Below are 13,724 nucleotides of genomic sequence, written 5' to 3' on the forward strand. Positions count from 1 at the left end.
TTTTCATCTTCTTCCTTCTTCTCCTCCCCTTATTACTACCACTACCACTGTTATCTTTCAGCATTATGAGAAGTAAATGACTCAGGTGAAGTGCCAGAATGCAGTGAGAGTCCAATGCATGTTTGCTATTAGCATTTCTGCTATCACTGCTGTGCCCCAGAGGCTGTCCTGGGCTGGCAGGAGAGTAGGATGAATAAATGACATAGCACGCCCCAATTGGGAGTGACCACCCTAGGATTTAGCCCTTTTCCAGGTACAGGGCTTCTGAGGCCAGGGCTTTTCATCTTCCCAGTGTAGCTTCCCATTGCAGCTCAGGCCAGTTTCTGCTAGCAAGCAGCACAGCTTCTGCTCATGCCCAGCTCCCACAGGCTTGTAACTGGGACCTCCTTGTGAGTGGTATAAACATACACTCAATCAAAATACCTTCTCAAATGCCTTGTCACGAAGGGACACTGGACTGCAGGATAAGGAAAGCAGCAGGTCTGGTTCAGCATTTCTCAAACTTGAGTCACTCAATTACCCTCATGATTTTTGGCCATAGCCTATACCATTATGCTTCATTTGCTTGGTAGTTTAATTCTATACACCGGAAACAAATATTATTATTATTTGTTATTATTTAAAAAGGAAATTTTACATTGTTGCCTTAAATGGTATCACCTGCTTTAAATAGGAGATAACCATGGAAACAAATACAATGCAAACAAACCTATAACAGACTCTTTGTTTCAAAAGACTGGCAAGCTTTAAGGGGATATTAAGCCGTTCTAGTGCCCAGTGGAGACTCTCTCCTCAACTCAATGGGAAGCACTGGAAGAGAACTAAAAGGGGCTCACTTCCCCTCCTCAGTGACTGAGTGGCATGCTGTGTGCAGTCAGTGCTGCATCGCTAGTGCTGCACATAAGCCTGAGGACAGGGCTTTACTCCCCAGCACTGCTACTCATTCACGCTGGCCTTCCCTGGATAGCAATGGGACTCACAACACAGGCTCCCGGCATCACTGTGCCCCTCAAAGTGCTCTGAACTGGTTGGGAAAAATTCCATAGGAGCAGCATCAGAGCACTGTAAGGCCTGTGGCAAAGAACTGCATGCTCCCCTTGGGCTGCAGTGGCAGGACTGCTTGGTTCTCCAGGTCCTACTCCAAAAAGCAGGAAGTAGAGCCTGGGCCACCAGGTACACAGACAGTACAGAGCCCTAGAGAGAGCTGGATGGTGCTGATGCCACCTCCTGGAAGGAGCACTCTTCCCCATGGAGGCATCCTGGCCTTGACTGTCATTCCCTTGGCTTTTACCTGCCTTCTCCTTCTCCATAGGGGTGGGCTTCCTGAGCTGAGGCAAATCAAACCATATCCCACAGAGTCTCATCCTGTTCTAGTTTTATAAGCATCCTTCTCCTCGTGACTGTGCATGAGGAGAAACACCCCAGCCTGCTCTATAGCTCACAAGCTTGTCACCCTCAGTGCCCAGCTATGAGGCACCCTGAGCCTGGAGAGGGAGGAGAAATCTAAGACCAACCAATTAAACCCAAATCAGACCATGGAGTTCCTCTTCAGATCCTGTGTAGGCATTACATGGAGGACTTGGCAAAGGTTGAGAGAAATGGGAAAAAATTCGATTCTGATATGAGGCTCAGATAAAAGTTCAAGACAACAGAAGAAATGCTGTCAAACTGACACGCTCAAATGTATACACATATGGGACCCACCACTCAATAAAAGCATTAAACAGGGCCATGGTTCAAAAACCAAGCAGTTCTAGGAAAGTGTTTGAAAACTGCTATCACCCTGGGATGTGAAGTTCCTGGTGTTCACACTGCCTCCCTAGCCAGATACCTGAGGCAAGGCACCAGCATGGGTGCCCAATAACAGTTTGCTAAGCTGAATTTGGATGTGAGGAGGCAGAAAAAATCCTTCCATGACCATACAGACAAGCACATTCCAGGGAACGGTGTCTGCACGAGCCTGCCTCTAACCACGCCCAAGCCCTCCACACAGAGCTGAGACCAATGAGAGAACACTTCCCCGGAGGCTGCTGAGGTGGCTTTCAGACACACCTGAGGAAGAGTTCCCATCTCCATCGTAAGATTACACTGGGGCTGGCTGTGTCCCTGCCCTAAATCCAGGATGTGTTATGTGAAGCCTCCTGCTTCTTTATTTTCCAGACCACCTACCCAATCATCTCCTGTGGCCCCAGAAAACAATTGCAAGTTGTTCTTCTGACTCAAAAGCCTGACCTATGAACATCTTTGTGGAGACAGGACTCCCTTTTGAAGGGCTCAAGGATAGTTGCTGAGACCTGCACCCCCTACCCCAAGGCAATGCCATAGCCTCTGCCCAGCAACCAGGCCTAAGAGAAGCCATGTGCTGTCTCTATCTTTAGTGAATAACTGGCAGTCCTATTCATCCAGCTTGGGAAAGACAACCATAGCTGAGGCTCCAGTGGGAACAATGACATTTACAAGGATCTAGCGTGTGGATTATGTGAAGTGGTTGCCACATTTGTCAATCTGCTCTGAATACAGAAATTCTTAAATTTTCCTCAGAATCATAAACATTAAATGATTATTTCTACAACTCATCACTGCAAGAATTCTTCATTAGAACCTGAAGAATGTGATGCCTCAGCACCTACAGATGTAGGCTCCAAAAGGGTACAGACATTCTTATGGGGTGGTGCCTTGTCAGTCCCTGTGGGCTCAGCGGCTGGGAACAGGGCCTGTCCAGTATGTCCCTAGAACCCTCTCGGTCCTTGGAAAGTTTTTTCCAACTGCAGGAAGTCTAGGCTGAGGAGGCAGACAGTGACCCAAGTGGCCTTTTATTAAAGCATCTAATTATTAAAGGGAGTTTTATTAAAACATAAGTCTTTTTTCTCTTTTGAGACCACCTATTTGGGGCTTGTGAGTAGTATCAATGCAACTTTGCATGGTTTTCAAGGTGCCAAAGCTTGTAGGCATTTTACAGAGCTAGGCTCTACCTTGGCAATGAATTGGCTGATGAACTGGGCATTCATAATCACAGCTAAAGCAGGAAGGGTCTCAGGCAGAGTGCCTGTGATGGGCTAGTGCAAAACTTACATCAGTGCTCAAGATGTAAGTCTGTGATGTGACACCGGAGTGTATTTTCTATTGTCTCCATCTCTGATGGTAGGGAGAAGGACACAAAAGGAAAAATCTTCCAGAGATTTACAGAGATGCCTGCAGGGCATAAAGTGATATGCAATCACATATGCAGATATGAGAAAATGTTCAGAGTGTACAGTGAGAGTAAAGAGGGGCAATAAAATTATGTGTTCAGTTTGATACTAGCTTTTGTTTAAAAACACATACACATGCATTGAAAGAAGTCTAGAAACATATATACCCAAATGCAAATTATGATTCGCTCTGAGTAATAGAAATACAGGCTATATTTATTTTCTTCCATTTTAAAGTCTGTATATCCTACATTATCTATGAGAAATAAGCATTAATTATGTAACAAAATTATTACTTTAAAAAATGCACGTGTGGGAAGCACATGCTATGCCAATGGGCCTGAGTCTACTGCTACCTGCTGTGTACCCTGCAGCGTGGAAAGAGATCAGGAGTGGAGGCAGACTTGAGGGGGAACAATTGCTCCCCTGAGCCTGTTTTCCAAAAGAAGTATCTTTTCAACAAATGTTCTTGCAGCAGTGGGGTGGCCACCACTATGTTGACATTATTAACATGAAAAAAGAAAGTCAACAGGGTGGGGAGGAAGACTCTGTGACTGTGGTGCTGTGGTCATGTGCTTGTCCCCCACTCTCCAATCTGGTCTCAGCTCCAAGGTGTTAGAACCCGCTGTGCCTCTGGTCACATGCACAGGCAAGACTGGACTGCAATCAAGGATAGCTATGTGTCTCCAGCCTTCAGGAAAGGATGCAGTTTTCTGGATTAAGAGAGAAGAGAAGGAGTAGCCAACCTTGCTCCAATGCCAGGCCCTGTTGGTACCTTAGAGGCTGTCAGATTGGGGGAAGCCTGATCCTCTTGGTCCCACATTTTGAAAACCTCATCTTGTGGCCAGATATCAGGAGGATGCAGCAGGCCTGCTGAAAAAAAGTCATCCCACAAATGTGTGTGGGGCGGGGCGGGGGGGATCTGTGACGGGACCCGTGATGGAGACCCTCTGTCACGAGCCTCAGCCCAAGAACCTCCTTTCACTCTCGCTTCCTCAGAATATTGTAAAATGTATGAAATAATGGTGCTGGCCCAAAGCTTTGAGAAAGATGGAGAATGAAGTTTATATCATAGCTGGTTATGGATCCCACAGATGAGACTGTACAAGTGGTACCCCAGGAACCTAGACACTAACTTGGGTTTTTTATCCGTTGCCAGCTGGCCTTGCAACGTGCAGCTGCTAAACAAACAAAAAAGAATTCACATTTTCATTTAGATGACTTTGTGCTTCATAATGTGTCCATTTTTTTTTTCTGGAGCCAGAGTGTTTGTTATTTCTCTGCAATTTCAGAAGTTATGAAATGATTCATGGTTTTGTTGGAGCTGAAGTCAACCAAAACCATTCATAATTGTGAACAATCTCTGTTATTGTTAGAGGGAAAACGCCAAGGCATCTGTGCTTCCCAAAAACACATGGGGGGAGAATTCCAGTTTGGAAATGGACCGGCTGTGTTTTTCCCCTAGAGTTAAATTTATACAGAATGATTTCCAAGGAGATGGCTGTGTTCTCCTGGTTGCAGCAGTGGGGTGGCCACCAGAACTCATGGTTTCTCCTCTCTCCTTCCTCTCCTTTCTCTTTCAGATGCAGGCATCCCTGTGGCACTGCTCTGCACAGCCGTAGTTACTCATTAAATGTCTGTCTCCCCTACAAGAGGAGGGGTTCATGAAGGTAAGACCACATCTATCTTACTCAGCTCCAATATTCAGCTCCATGTCAGGTACATAGATGGTGCTTAACAAATATCTGTTTAACGAATGACTGCATAAACCCCACCAGCTAATGTCATTACTCTTTAGTCTTTTGATTCTTCATATTCTTGATACCATATTAATTTGCACTGGTTGATAGCATGTACAATTATACGAGAGACTTACCTGAAAACGAAAGAATAAAATACTGATAGTAAATATTTTTTGAGTACTCATTTTGTGCTAAGCAATGTGCTAAGTACTTCATGTACAGCATTCCACTTAATCCTCACAAAAATTTTATGACCTAAGTTCTATTATAACTCTACTCTTACAGATGAGGCTACTGAGGCACAGATAAATTAAGTAAACTTATCCAGGATCACCCAGCAATAAGTGATGAAGCTAGACACAGATATCCAAATGCACAATCCTACATGCTCCTGGGACACAGCCCTCAGCTAAAGCACTTCTGACTGCCATTTTCAGAATGTATTCAGAATCTGAAAACTTTAAATGGTGGTGAGACTTTGTTTTCTCTTGGTGAGTCTGCCTTTGTGTTCAAAAGTCCCTCAAAGCCATAGGTGTTTGGCGATTACAGAGGATCACTGCATTTGGAAACAAAGCGCTGGTGTAACTATAATGCCACGAGACCATTTTGCTCTGGTGAGCCATGGACTAGCTTGGAAAGGTCACTCGAGGAAAGAAGTAACATAGTAGAGTGAAATGGGCACTGGACTGGGAATCAGGTTTTTTTGCAGGGTGACCTAAGACTGGTACTTTTCCTCTCTGACGCTGGCCAATATGAACTGATGGGGTTGGCCTGGAACACTGAGGTCCAGACCTATCTGCAAGTCATACCTGGAAATGTCTAAAGCTCCTAAGAAAGCCACCTCCACTTTCCCTTTCTCTCCTCTAATCTACCTCCCAGGGTCAATTCTATGGATTCAAACTGAATGATCTCTTTCTCTCTTTCTCTGTCTCTCTCTCCTTCTGTATGTGTGTGCGTGCCTGTGTTTTGTGAAGGGACTAGAAAAGATACAGTTAACCCAGGCTCTCTTTTCTCCAACACATCTACTTTGAAACTCATGTCTAAGGTTCAATTCTGCAATTTAAACTTTAGCCAGAATTGCCCACACCACTCACTTCTTCTCCCCACAGCAGACTAATGTGGACTTGCTAGCAAAGGTCAACCAGTTCACCATCTTTAGGAAAGATCTAGGAAGCAATAATGGGAGAACATGCCTCTTTACCTGAGAAGTGAAACCAAGAATGACTGCCTGAACTTGAGTGGAGACCTGGTGCCCAGCTTCTCCAAGTCAAGATAGGCCATGACTCAAAGAATCACCATCTCAGTGAAAACAGGAGAGCCTTGATCCCCCTTTGTGAAAATTTCAAATGGTAAAGGTCCAAGTCGTGTACATAAAATGCCCATCTACCAACTTCCACCACTCCATTTCACTTCCTACTTCACACAGAGCCAAGAAGTCCATGCATGTCAAATAAATAAGATAAATATCTTATCTCCTGCCAGAATCATGCATATTCATCTTAATCCAAAGGGCAAGTGGCTACCTACAAGGCTGGGCCACTCTCTTAGCTTCCAGGCAGGGCTGTGGTGATCTCAGCAGAGTAAGGACACAGAGGCTGTTGGTTGCACAGCAGGACAGTCCTGAAAGATTATCCAGGGAGGCCTGGGAGGATAGGACACACTCCGCATTTCCACCCAAGTCCCATGTTAAATGGAAGCCTCCCTCTCAGCGGGCATTCCCCTAGGAGCACTGCCTTTAGGAACAATTGTCAGACTGGTTGTGCTCTCAGGGGATGTCGAGGAGACCTGACCAGGCAGGCACCAGGAGCCAAAGGGAAATGGTAGACAGGCACAGGCTGCAGCAGCAGAGCCCCTCGCCTGGACTGTGTAGTGTCCCGCTGGCCTTCAGTTCTGCTAGCTCTACCTACCTCCTTGTAGTCCCTGCAGGATTCAACTTCCTCATCTGTTGATGGGCTGGGCTACATGCTCTGTCTAAGCTTCTGTCTTCTTTAAGATTCTAAATCTCTATCAAGTTTCTAGGTGATCTGAGTGGATTGAGCCACCTGCAATCAGAGGGAAGTCCTGCAGTCTCTTTGAGGGAGTCAAATGCTAGAAGACATAACTTGTCTCAATCACCAGCCTTCAAGGGAGCATGAGCTTTATATGCCATGCTGCTTCTTCCTCTTCCAACTGCACCCTGAGAGTTGCGAGTTGTGGCTAAGCATCTCTGTCTGGTCAGCGAATAAGTGTCTTTTGCAGAACTCAAGTGCCGCAGCACCTTATTTAAACTCCCTGAGGGGCTGTGGGGTAAGAAAGACATAAACAGCATTTTCACAGGAATCTGGTGGCTGAACATTAACTACCCACTGGGGCATGCAAATAGCCAGTGTAGCTCCGATGGCCACACACTGCCCACCCCGCAAGTGAAACAGATTCTCTGGCCCAGGCAGATGACCAGGGGGACAGAGGTAGACTGTTTTCCTCAATTTTTAAGGCTCGAATGTTTTCTCTTGGAGGATCTTTGAGTTGGAAAGGGCCCCCTGCATGCCTAATGTGGTCACTGGAACAGGAGTTGGGGGTGGCGGAACCAGAGGGGAAGGGGCTGGTCCCATTCTGAACCATACTCCCTCAGAAACTCCTGTACCCTTGGAGAAGACTCCCTGGATTTGAGACGCAAACCACCCAGGGACTGGGAAAAATGGAAGCTGCAGAACTGGGAAGCTGGGTCAACCGTGAAACAGTTCATGGGTTCATGCAGACTTTCAGTGAGCTCTCCTTAAACTGGCTATTAGAGCCTCATGGGCAAGGCTGAGGAACTGCAGGCCTGGCTGAATCACAGCTAAACCCTCTTTCCAGCTGCACTTACCTAAAGACAGTATTCAGCTGCAGGCCCCGAGCATGTCTGTCAATCCACTCTTTGGAGATCAGTCTGAACTGCCCCACCCCACCAACCATGAGTACCCGCAGCCTAAGGGCATTCTGGCCAGAAGGCCAAGGCCGTGAGGCTGGCTGGCTGCAAAAGTGTTTGCTCAGGCCTGTGGCATTCCCTAGGCTGGTGGCTACTGGGTTTTCCCGCCAGAGAGGTTGACAGGTAGACTCTCCTTGGGGTGTCACCTCCTACCTCCAGCCAGACCAGGAGGGTTTGGCACCTAGGGCCACTCACAGTCCTTAAAAATACCTAATGCTGGCTTCTTTAGGAGTATAAACAAAGTGGGTGTGGGTGTTTGGGTGAACACACTGCCAAGGAAAGAAGTGAATCAACCTCCCAGCTTAGGAGCCTCAGGCAGAGATGAGGTTACTGAAGGCAGAGAGGCTAGGGGCAAATCAATATCATGCTTCCCAGTACAGCATCTGGGCTGTTTATTTTGGCCCAGTGCCTTGGTTATATTCCCTCAAGAGAAGGTAAAATCAACATCAGCAGGCCAAGGGTTCACATGCCATTATGTGGTGCCAACAGACAAGGGGGCGTGGAGCCTTTGGGGAACAAGAGTGTCAAGGTGGCCAAGGGGCCCTCAGCCTGCCTCAGACAGCTAGAAGCACTTCCCCTTCAAAAGCAGCTCCAAGGGCAGCATCTTCGCTGGGAGGTTCCAAGGGTAAATGGTGGCAACTCTCTGGCTGGGCAGACACAGACCTGCCTGTAGTAACCACAAACAGAAATCCATAAGCTTGGAATCTTGAGGCCTGAAACATTCAGATGACATCGTCACCTTCCAGGAAATCACCTCACGCTCTGCTTCTGAGTTCCACACCATGACTTGCATCCTTTTGGGCACAGCCTTCTCATTCATACACAGAGAGGACAAGGCAGAGGAAGCAAAAGCCTTGGCCTACAGCAAGCAGCTCACTTTTAATCTGGTGCCTTCTCTGCTGGAATCTGACTCTCAGAAACGTGTATTGCTCTCCATACATACAAGACCTTCCATTCATTTTTCCATTCACTCATTTATCCAACCAAACTTTACTAAGCACCTACTATGTGCCAATCCCTGTTCTAGACACTGGGGCATGCAAATAGTGAACAAAACAGTCACTGCCTACACAGAGCTCTCATTCTATGATAATAACAGTAACAAGTAAGTATCGGCTTTGTACCAGACCCCATTCTAAATGTTAAACACAGATCTCATATAATCCTCAAAACAACTTTAGCCAGGTACTATAAGCACTCCATTTTACAGATGAGAAAACAGAGACAGCTAGATTAAGTAATGATTCCTGATGATGGCAGGATTCAAATCCATTTAGTGCAATGATACTACACCTCCCAAGCTACAGGAGTGTCATAGATGCATTTTCCTTATGGTGAAGTCCTTCTGACCTGTCTTGAAAGCCATCTGAGTAAGGGACATGTTTTATTGTACTCACAAAATGGAAATAGCCTATAAGATCTTAGAGCAATAAAAATAGAATCACAAGGATATAAAGAAGAAGAGATGTCTTCGTGAAGCTGTCTTTTGTCTTTCTGGTTATAAGAAGTAAAAAGTTAGTTGCAGGGCACTTCACCCCAACCCCTTTTGAGGAGGCCTATTATATGTCATGTTTTTTCCAAAGTATTTTATACTGAAATAACAAAAAGCCATAACTGTACAAAATGAAAAGTAAGTGCTGAGTACTTGTGTGAGTGGTCTGTTGGGTCTGTGGTTGGAGGAAGACCAGCTCTGTGAGAGGCCAATGGTTTTTCATGCAAAAAGAGTTCTGAGGTCAAACAAGTGTGGGAAACTCTGAATTACACAAAAAGAGCTGTTGGATTTTTCTTAATTATAGAACTTCTCAGAGCCTTTAATATGCTAAAGTCCATTGTGTCTCTCCAAGAGTTTTTGTAGCAGGCAGCATTTTCTACAGTTGCTTGACCTTACAACTCTTTTGAGGGGAGGTATAGAACACAAGTTTAAAGCTCACAGAACCAGAATTCCAAAGGATGTGAACCTGGGAAATGCCTGACTCATTAGAGCCTCTCTCTCTAGACAGAAACACTATTCGTCTTACTGGGCGCATTTCTGAAGATCCATGAACTTCTCAGAGCTACGAGGCTCAAGAGGGTCAATTATGTTACAGCAAGCATTAGGAAGCCCTTGCTAAGCTTTTGTGGAATTTTTTTTTTTTTTTTTTTGTAGGAGAGGCTGCAGGAGGGAGGATGCATCAAAAGATGAGCAATAGTAAAGAAAACTTTTTTTTTTTTTAAAGCAGACATCATCAATGCCTTGCTGTGTGTCCTTAGGTAGGTCCTTTACTCTCTCTAGGCATCAGTCCCACTTGCCCATCATCTGCAATAAATGGGATCTCCATTTTCCCAACACCAGATGGTCTGGGCCCCCCTCCTCCAGCCCCCACATTCTCTGTCTCTCTCTGATCTGCCAACCAGATGGGAAAAGCACTGACAAGTGGCCACAGGGACGACGTTGTCACAGAGGTGCACCTTCTCCTGGGACCAGGCTCCATCTTGCCAAGGGCCCTGTCCTGCCAGGTGGAGAGAATATTGAGCCTCAGAGGAGTAGAGGCCCCTTGGGAAATACAGGTTGGACCGCCAGGGAATCGAAAACCCTTGACTTCAGGTGCCAGTGCCTAGTACCAAGCCTGGTGATTTTTCAAGGAATCACAGATGAGCTCCTTGAAGCAGCTCTTTTCAAACAGTCTGCATTCAGATTTATTTAAGTGGTTCAGAAAAGGGTGCTCATTCTCTTCCTTGACCGCATCCCTCCCACTTTCCCAGTTCTCTTAGTCCCTCCAAGTTGTCCCCCAAGTTCCACTCTCTCTCTAATCCCCGCTCACAGAGAACATGCCAGGTACTCTTCTAGGTGCTAGGGACAAAACAGACCCGGACCTGGCTCTCAGGGAACATATATTCTAGAAAAGGAAAAGAGAAAATGAACAAATAAATACAGGAAAGGTGGTAATAAATGAAGAATTAAGCAAAGCGTGGGGACGGCAAGTGATGAGGGCTGCTATTTAAGACAGGGTGTCATGGAAGGCCTCTTGGAAGAGGAGACATATGGGCAGAGACCTGAATGGAGTTCTTTTCTTGGGTAAGGGTGAGTCTGCTCTGCGCCTACCCCACGGTGGATTTCAGAGGGCTGGGAGGTGAGTTGCCAGTCAAGGTCTGGGCCTGGCCATGGAGTAGGCTGGGCTGAGTCTGAGCATGGACCAAGAGAGTCTTTCACATAAAGCATAAGCCACACTGCCCAGGTAATGGTGTCGTCCTGTTTTGGGACTTGTACATCCTCATTCTCCTCATCTCTTCCTGTCTTTGGGTCCTGGCTATACGACATACCCACAGGGTGGGGATTAACCAGATAAGAAACACTGAACAAAGCCTCAGCTGTTTCCTGACAGGGACAGACACCCAGGGCACCAACTCCACAGACCCGGGCTGAGAGGTTGCAGACTGACAGAGCACAATGGGGCACAGCCTCCCTTTCTATCTCTGGGCCTCAGTTCCCCATCTGAGAAATGCAAGGGCTGGATGGTCTCCATGAGCCTTTCCAGTTTTAAACCACACATGACTCTGGACATGCCTGAACTCAGTTTCCAGGAAGAGGAAAGCAAAGACACAAAGAATGAAGAAACTTTATCGTGAGTCAATGGAAATCCTGGAGCATGGACCCCTACATTAGAGAAGATGCTCAGAAACCCAGTCACTGAAACATGAACCAGAAAACGGGCCCTTAGCTATGTGACATCAAAGTCTTGTGGGCTGAGTCTCAGTGGTCGGTTTCACATACCACACCAGAACACAGGTTTATATAAAACAAACCATAAAGACTATTCCAACAGCTTCAGGGATATTTCATACTCTCTGTCTCTCCCCACCCACGCTCTGATTATGGATGAAGGGCAGAGCTATAAAATCTGCTGGAGAGGTAACCCCTTATCAGGGGACCAGGCGAGGCACTGTTTGCTGAAGGCCCATTCACCCAGGTGAAGCCCTCATCCAGGCCTGAAACAACAGATGGCTGGAGCTTGGAGGTGAATGTCCCACTTCCTCTGGACAAGCTGTGTTTGCACAGGGGGCGAGTGGCACAAGATCCCACTGAAGGGCATGGAAGAGACCAGGCCCCACAGCAGCCTCCACTGTGGTCACTGCACACCAGGCTGGGCAGTTCGTAGGTGCACAGAATTCACACCAGGAGCATGTCACTGCCGCAGTACATGCAGAGCAGCAGCTTTCATTGAAATTTTTTTTTTAAAGTTATGGAACGTAAGTGACTAAATGATCAAAAGCATCATTTTTTCCTGTAAAACAAACAGGAGGAGTTTGTTTCGCCATATGAAGGATAATATAGAAATTCACATGGATTTTTAAAATAAAAAGCCAGATGTTAAAAAAACACAACTCTGGCTTGAGGTGGACTGCTGCAGGCAATGCCCTTTGACTCTCCTGGGCACACACTCACCATCTGCTTCCACAAAAGCTACTTGGTGGAAAAGCTCGAGAAGTTCTAAGAGTGTAACAAGCTAGGATTTCTTTCATTCCACAGACACTCACTGGGTACCTGCATTCTGTTAGTCATGGTTTTAGGTACTTTGGAATTAGATACACTTGAGTTTCTGGGCCTCAAGGTTTTGCGTTTTTGTTTTGTTTTGTTTTTTAATCTGTGAAATAGAGACAATGAAACAATCTCAATGGGTTATTGTGAAGATTAAATTCCATCTATTTGTCCATCCATCCATCCACCCATCCATCCATCCATCCATGAACAGTGCCTGGTTGTCAGCAGAGATCCAATTATTTATAGCTCCTGGTCCCCAGTACTTGTTTTCACATGGGTAAAAACAACAATGGGGGCAGCGCACAGGTGGCTCACACCTGTAATCCCAGCACTTTGGGAGGCTGAGGAGGGTGGATCACTTGAAGTCAGGAGTTTGAGACCAGCCTGGCCAACATGGTGAAACCCTGTCTCTACTAAAAATACAAAAAAATTAGTCAGGTGAGGTGGCGTGTGCCTATAATCCCAGCTACTCAGGAGGCTGAGGTAGAAGAATCACTTGAACCTGGGAGGTGGAGGTCGCAGTGAGCTGAGATTATGCCACTGCACTCCAGCCTGGGTGACAGAGTAAGTGAGACTCCATCTCAAAACAAACAAACAAAAAAACAAAAACAGCAATGGTATCGGCTATACAAAGCAGATATTCCTCAAAATGATTCTACCTCTACCCTCCAAATCCTCCTTTCAAGCATTAAGGTCTTTTTCATTTCTCCTCCATTACAGAAGTTTACTAAGTAGCATTGGGTTATATAAGACAAAAGTTAATTCATTCAATCAACAAATATATACTGAGCTCCTATTATGTACCATGCACACAGCAGAGAACAAAAGATAATCCTTGTTCTCATGGAGCATACATGAGTAAAGATAACTAACAAACATGTATAACAACAAACCTACGAATAAACTTTTATCTATATATACACGTCAATAGCACTACGCACTTTTAAGAAATATGAAGCAGGGTAAGTGAAGGGGCGGTAACAATGGGATGCTAATTTACATAGGGTGGTCTTAAAGTGGCATTCATGCAGACCTGACAGAAGTGGGGCAGTGTGGCCAGGAGATGTGCCCACAGCATGCTGCAAGTGAGTTAGCAGAACTGGGGCCTGGAGCCAAGTTTTCTGAACATGAAGCTCTTCCCATTGCCCTGGTGGGAAGCAGAGATGCAATTACTTACAGCTCCTGGTCCCGGCTCAGGGCCGGCAAGCTCAAGGTAGGAGTCAGGATCCATAGGGGCACGGAAGAAAACATCACATTTCTAGTTATGATAACTTTCAGTTAACTTTTATATTGTTCTATTTTTCTTTATGTATTTTAATATACAT

General features: G+C 45.9%; 1 protein-coding gene across 5 annotated transcripts in view; it reads right to left on the bottom strand.

Moving 5' to 3' along the window:
- Positions 1-13,724, bottom strand: part of GNAO1 (G protein subunit alpha o1) — a 169,504-nt gene that overhangs the window by 119,663 nt on the left and 36,117 nt on the right. Inside the window, exon 1 of one of the 5 annotated variants that reach the window (XM_055233247.2) lies at positions 6,841-6,966. The exons of the other annotated variants lie outside the window; for them this stretch is intronic. Coding sequence (XP_055089222.1) covers positions 6,841-6,875 — 35 coding nt within the window. The 5' untranslated portion in view covers positions 6,876-6,966. Of the gene's footprint in view, positions 1-6,840; positions 6,967-13,724 lie in introns of those variants that run through there. 5 annotated transcript variants of the gene reach the window in all.

This window comes from Symphalangus syndactylus, chromosome 11, assembly GCF_028878055.3.
Source record: "Symphalangus syndactylus isolate Jambi chromosome 11, NHGRI_mSymSyn1-v2.1_pri, whole genome shotgun sequence".
Lineage (NCBI taxonomy): Eukaryota > Metazoa > Chordata > Mammalia > Primates > Hylobatidae > Symphalangus > Symphalangus syndactylus.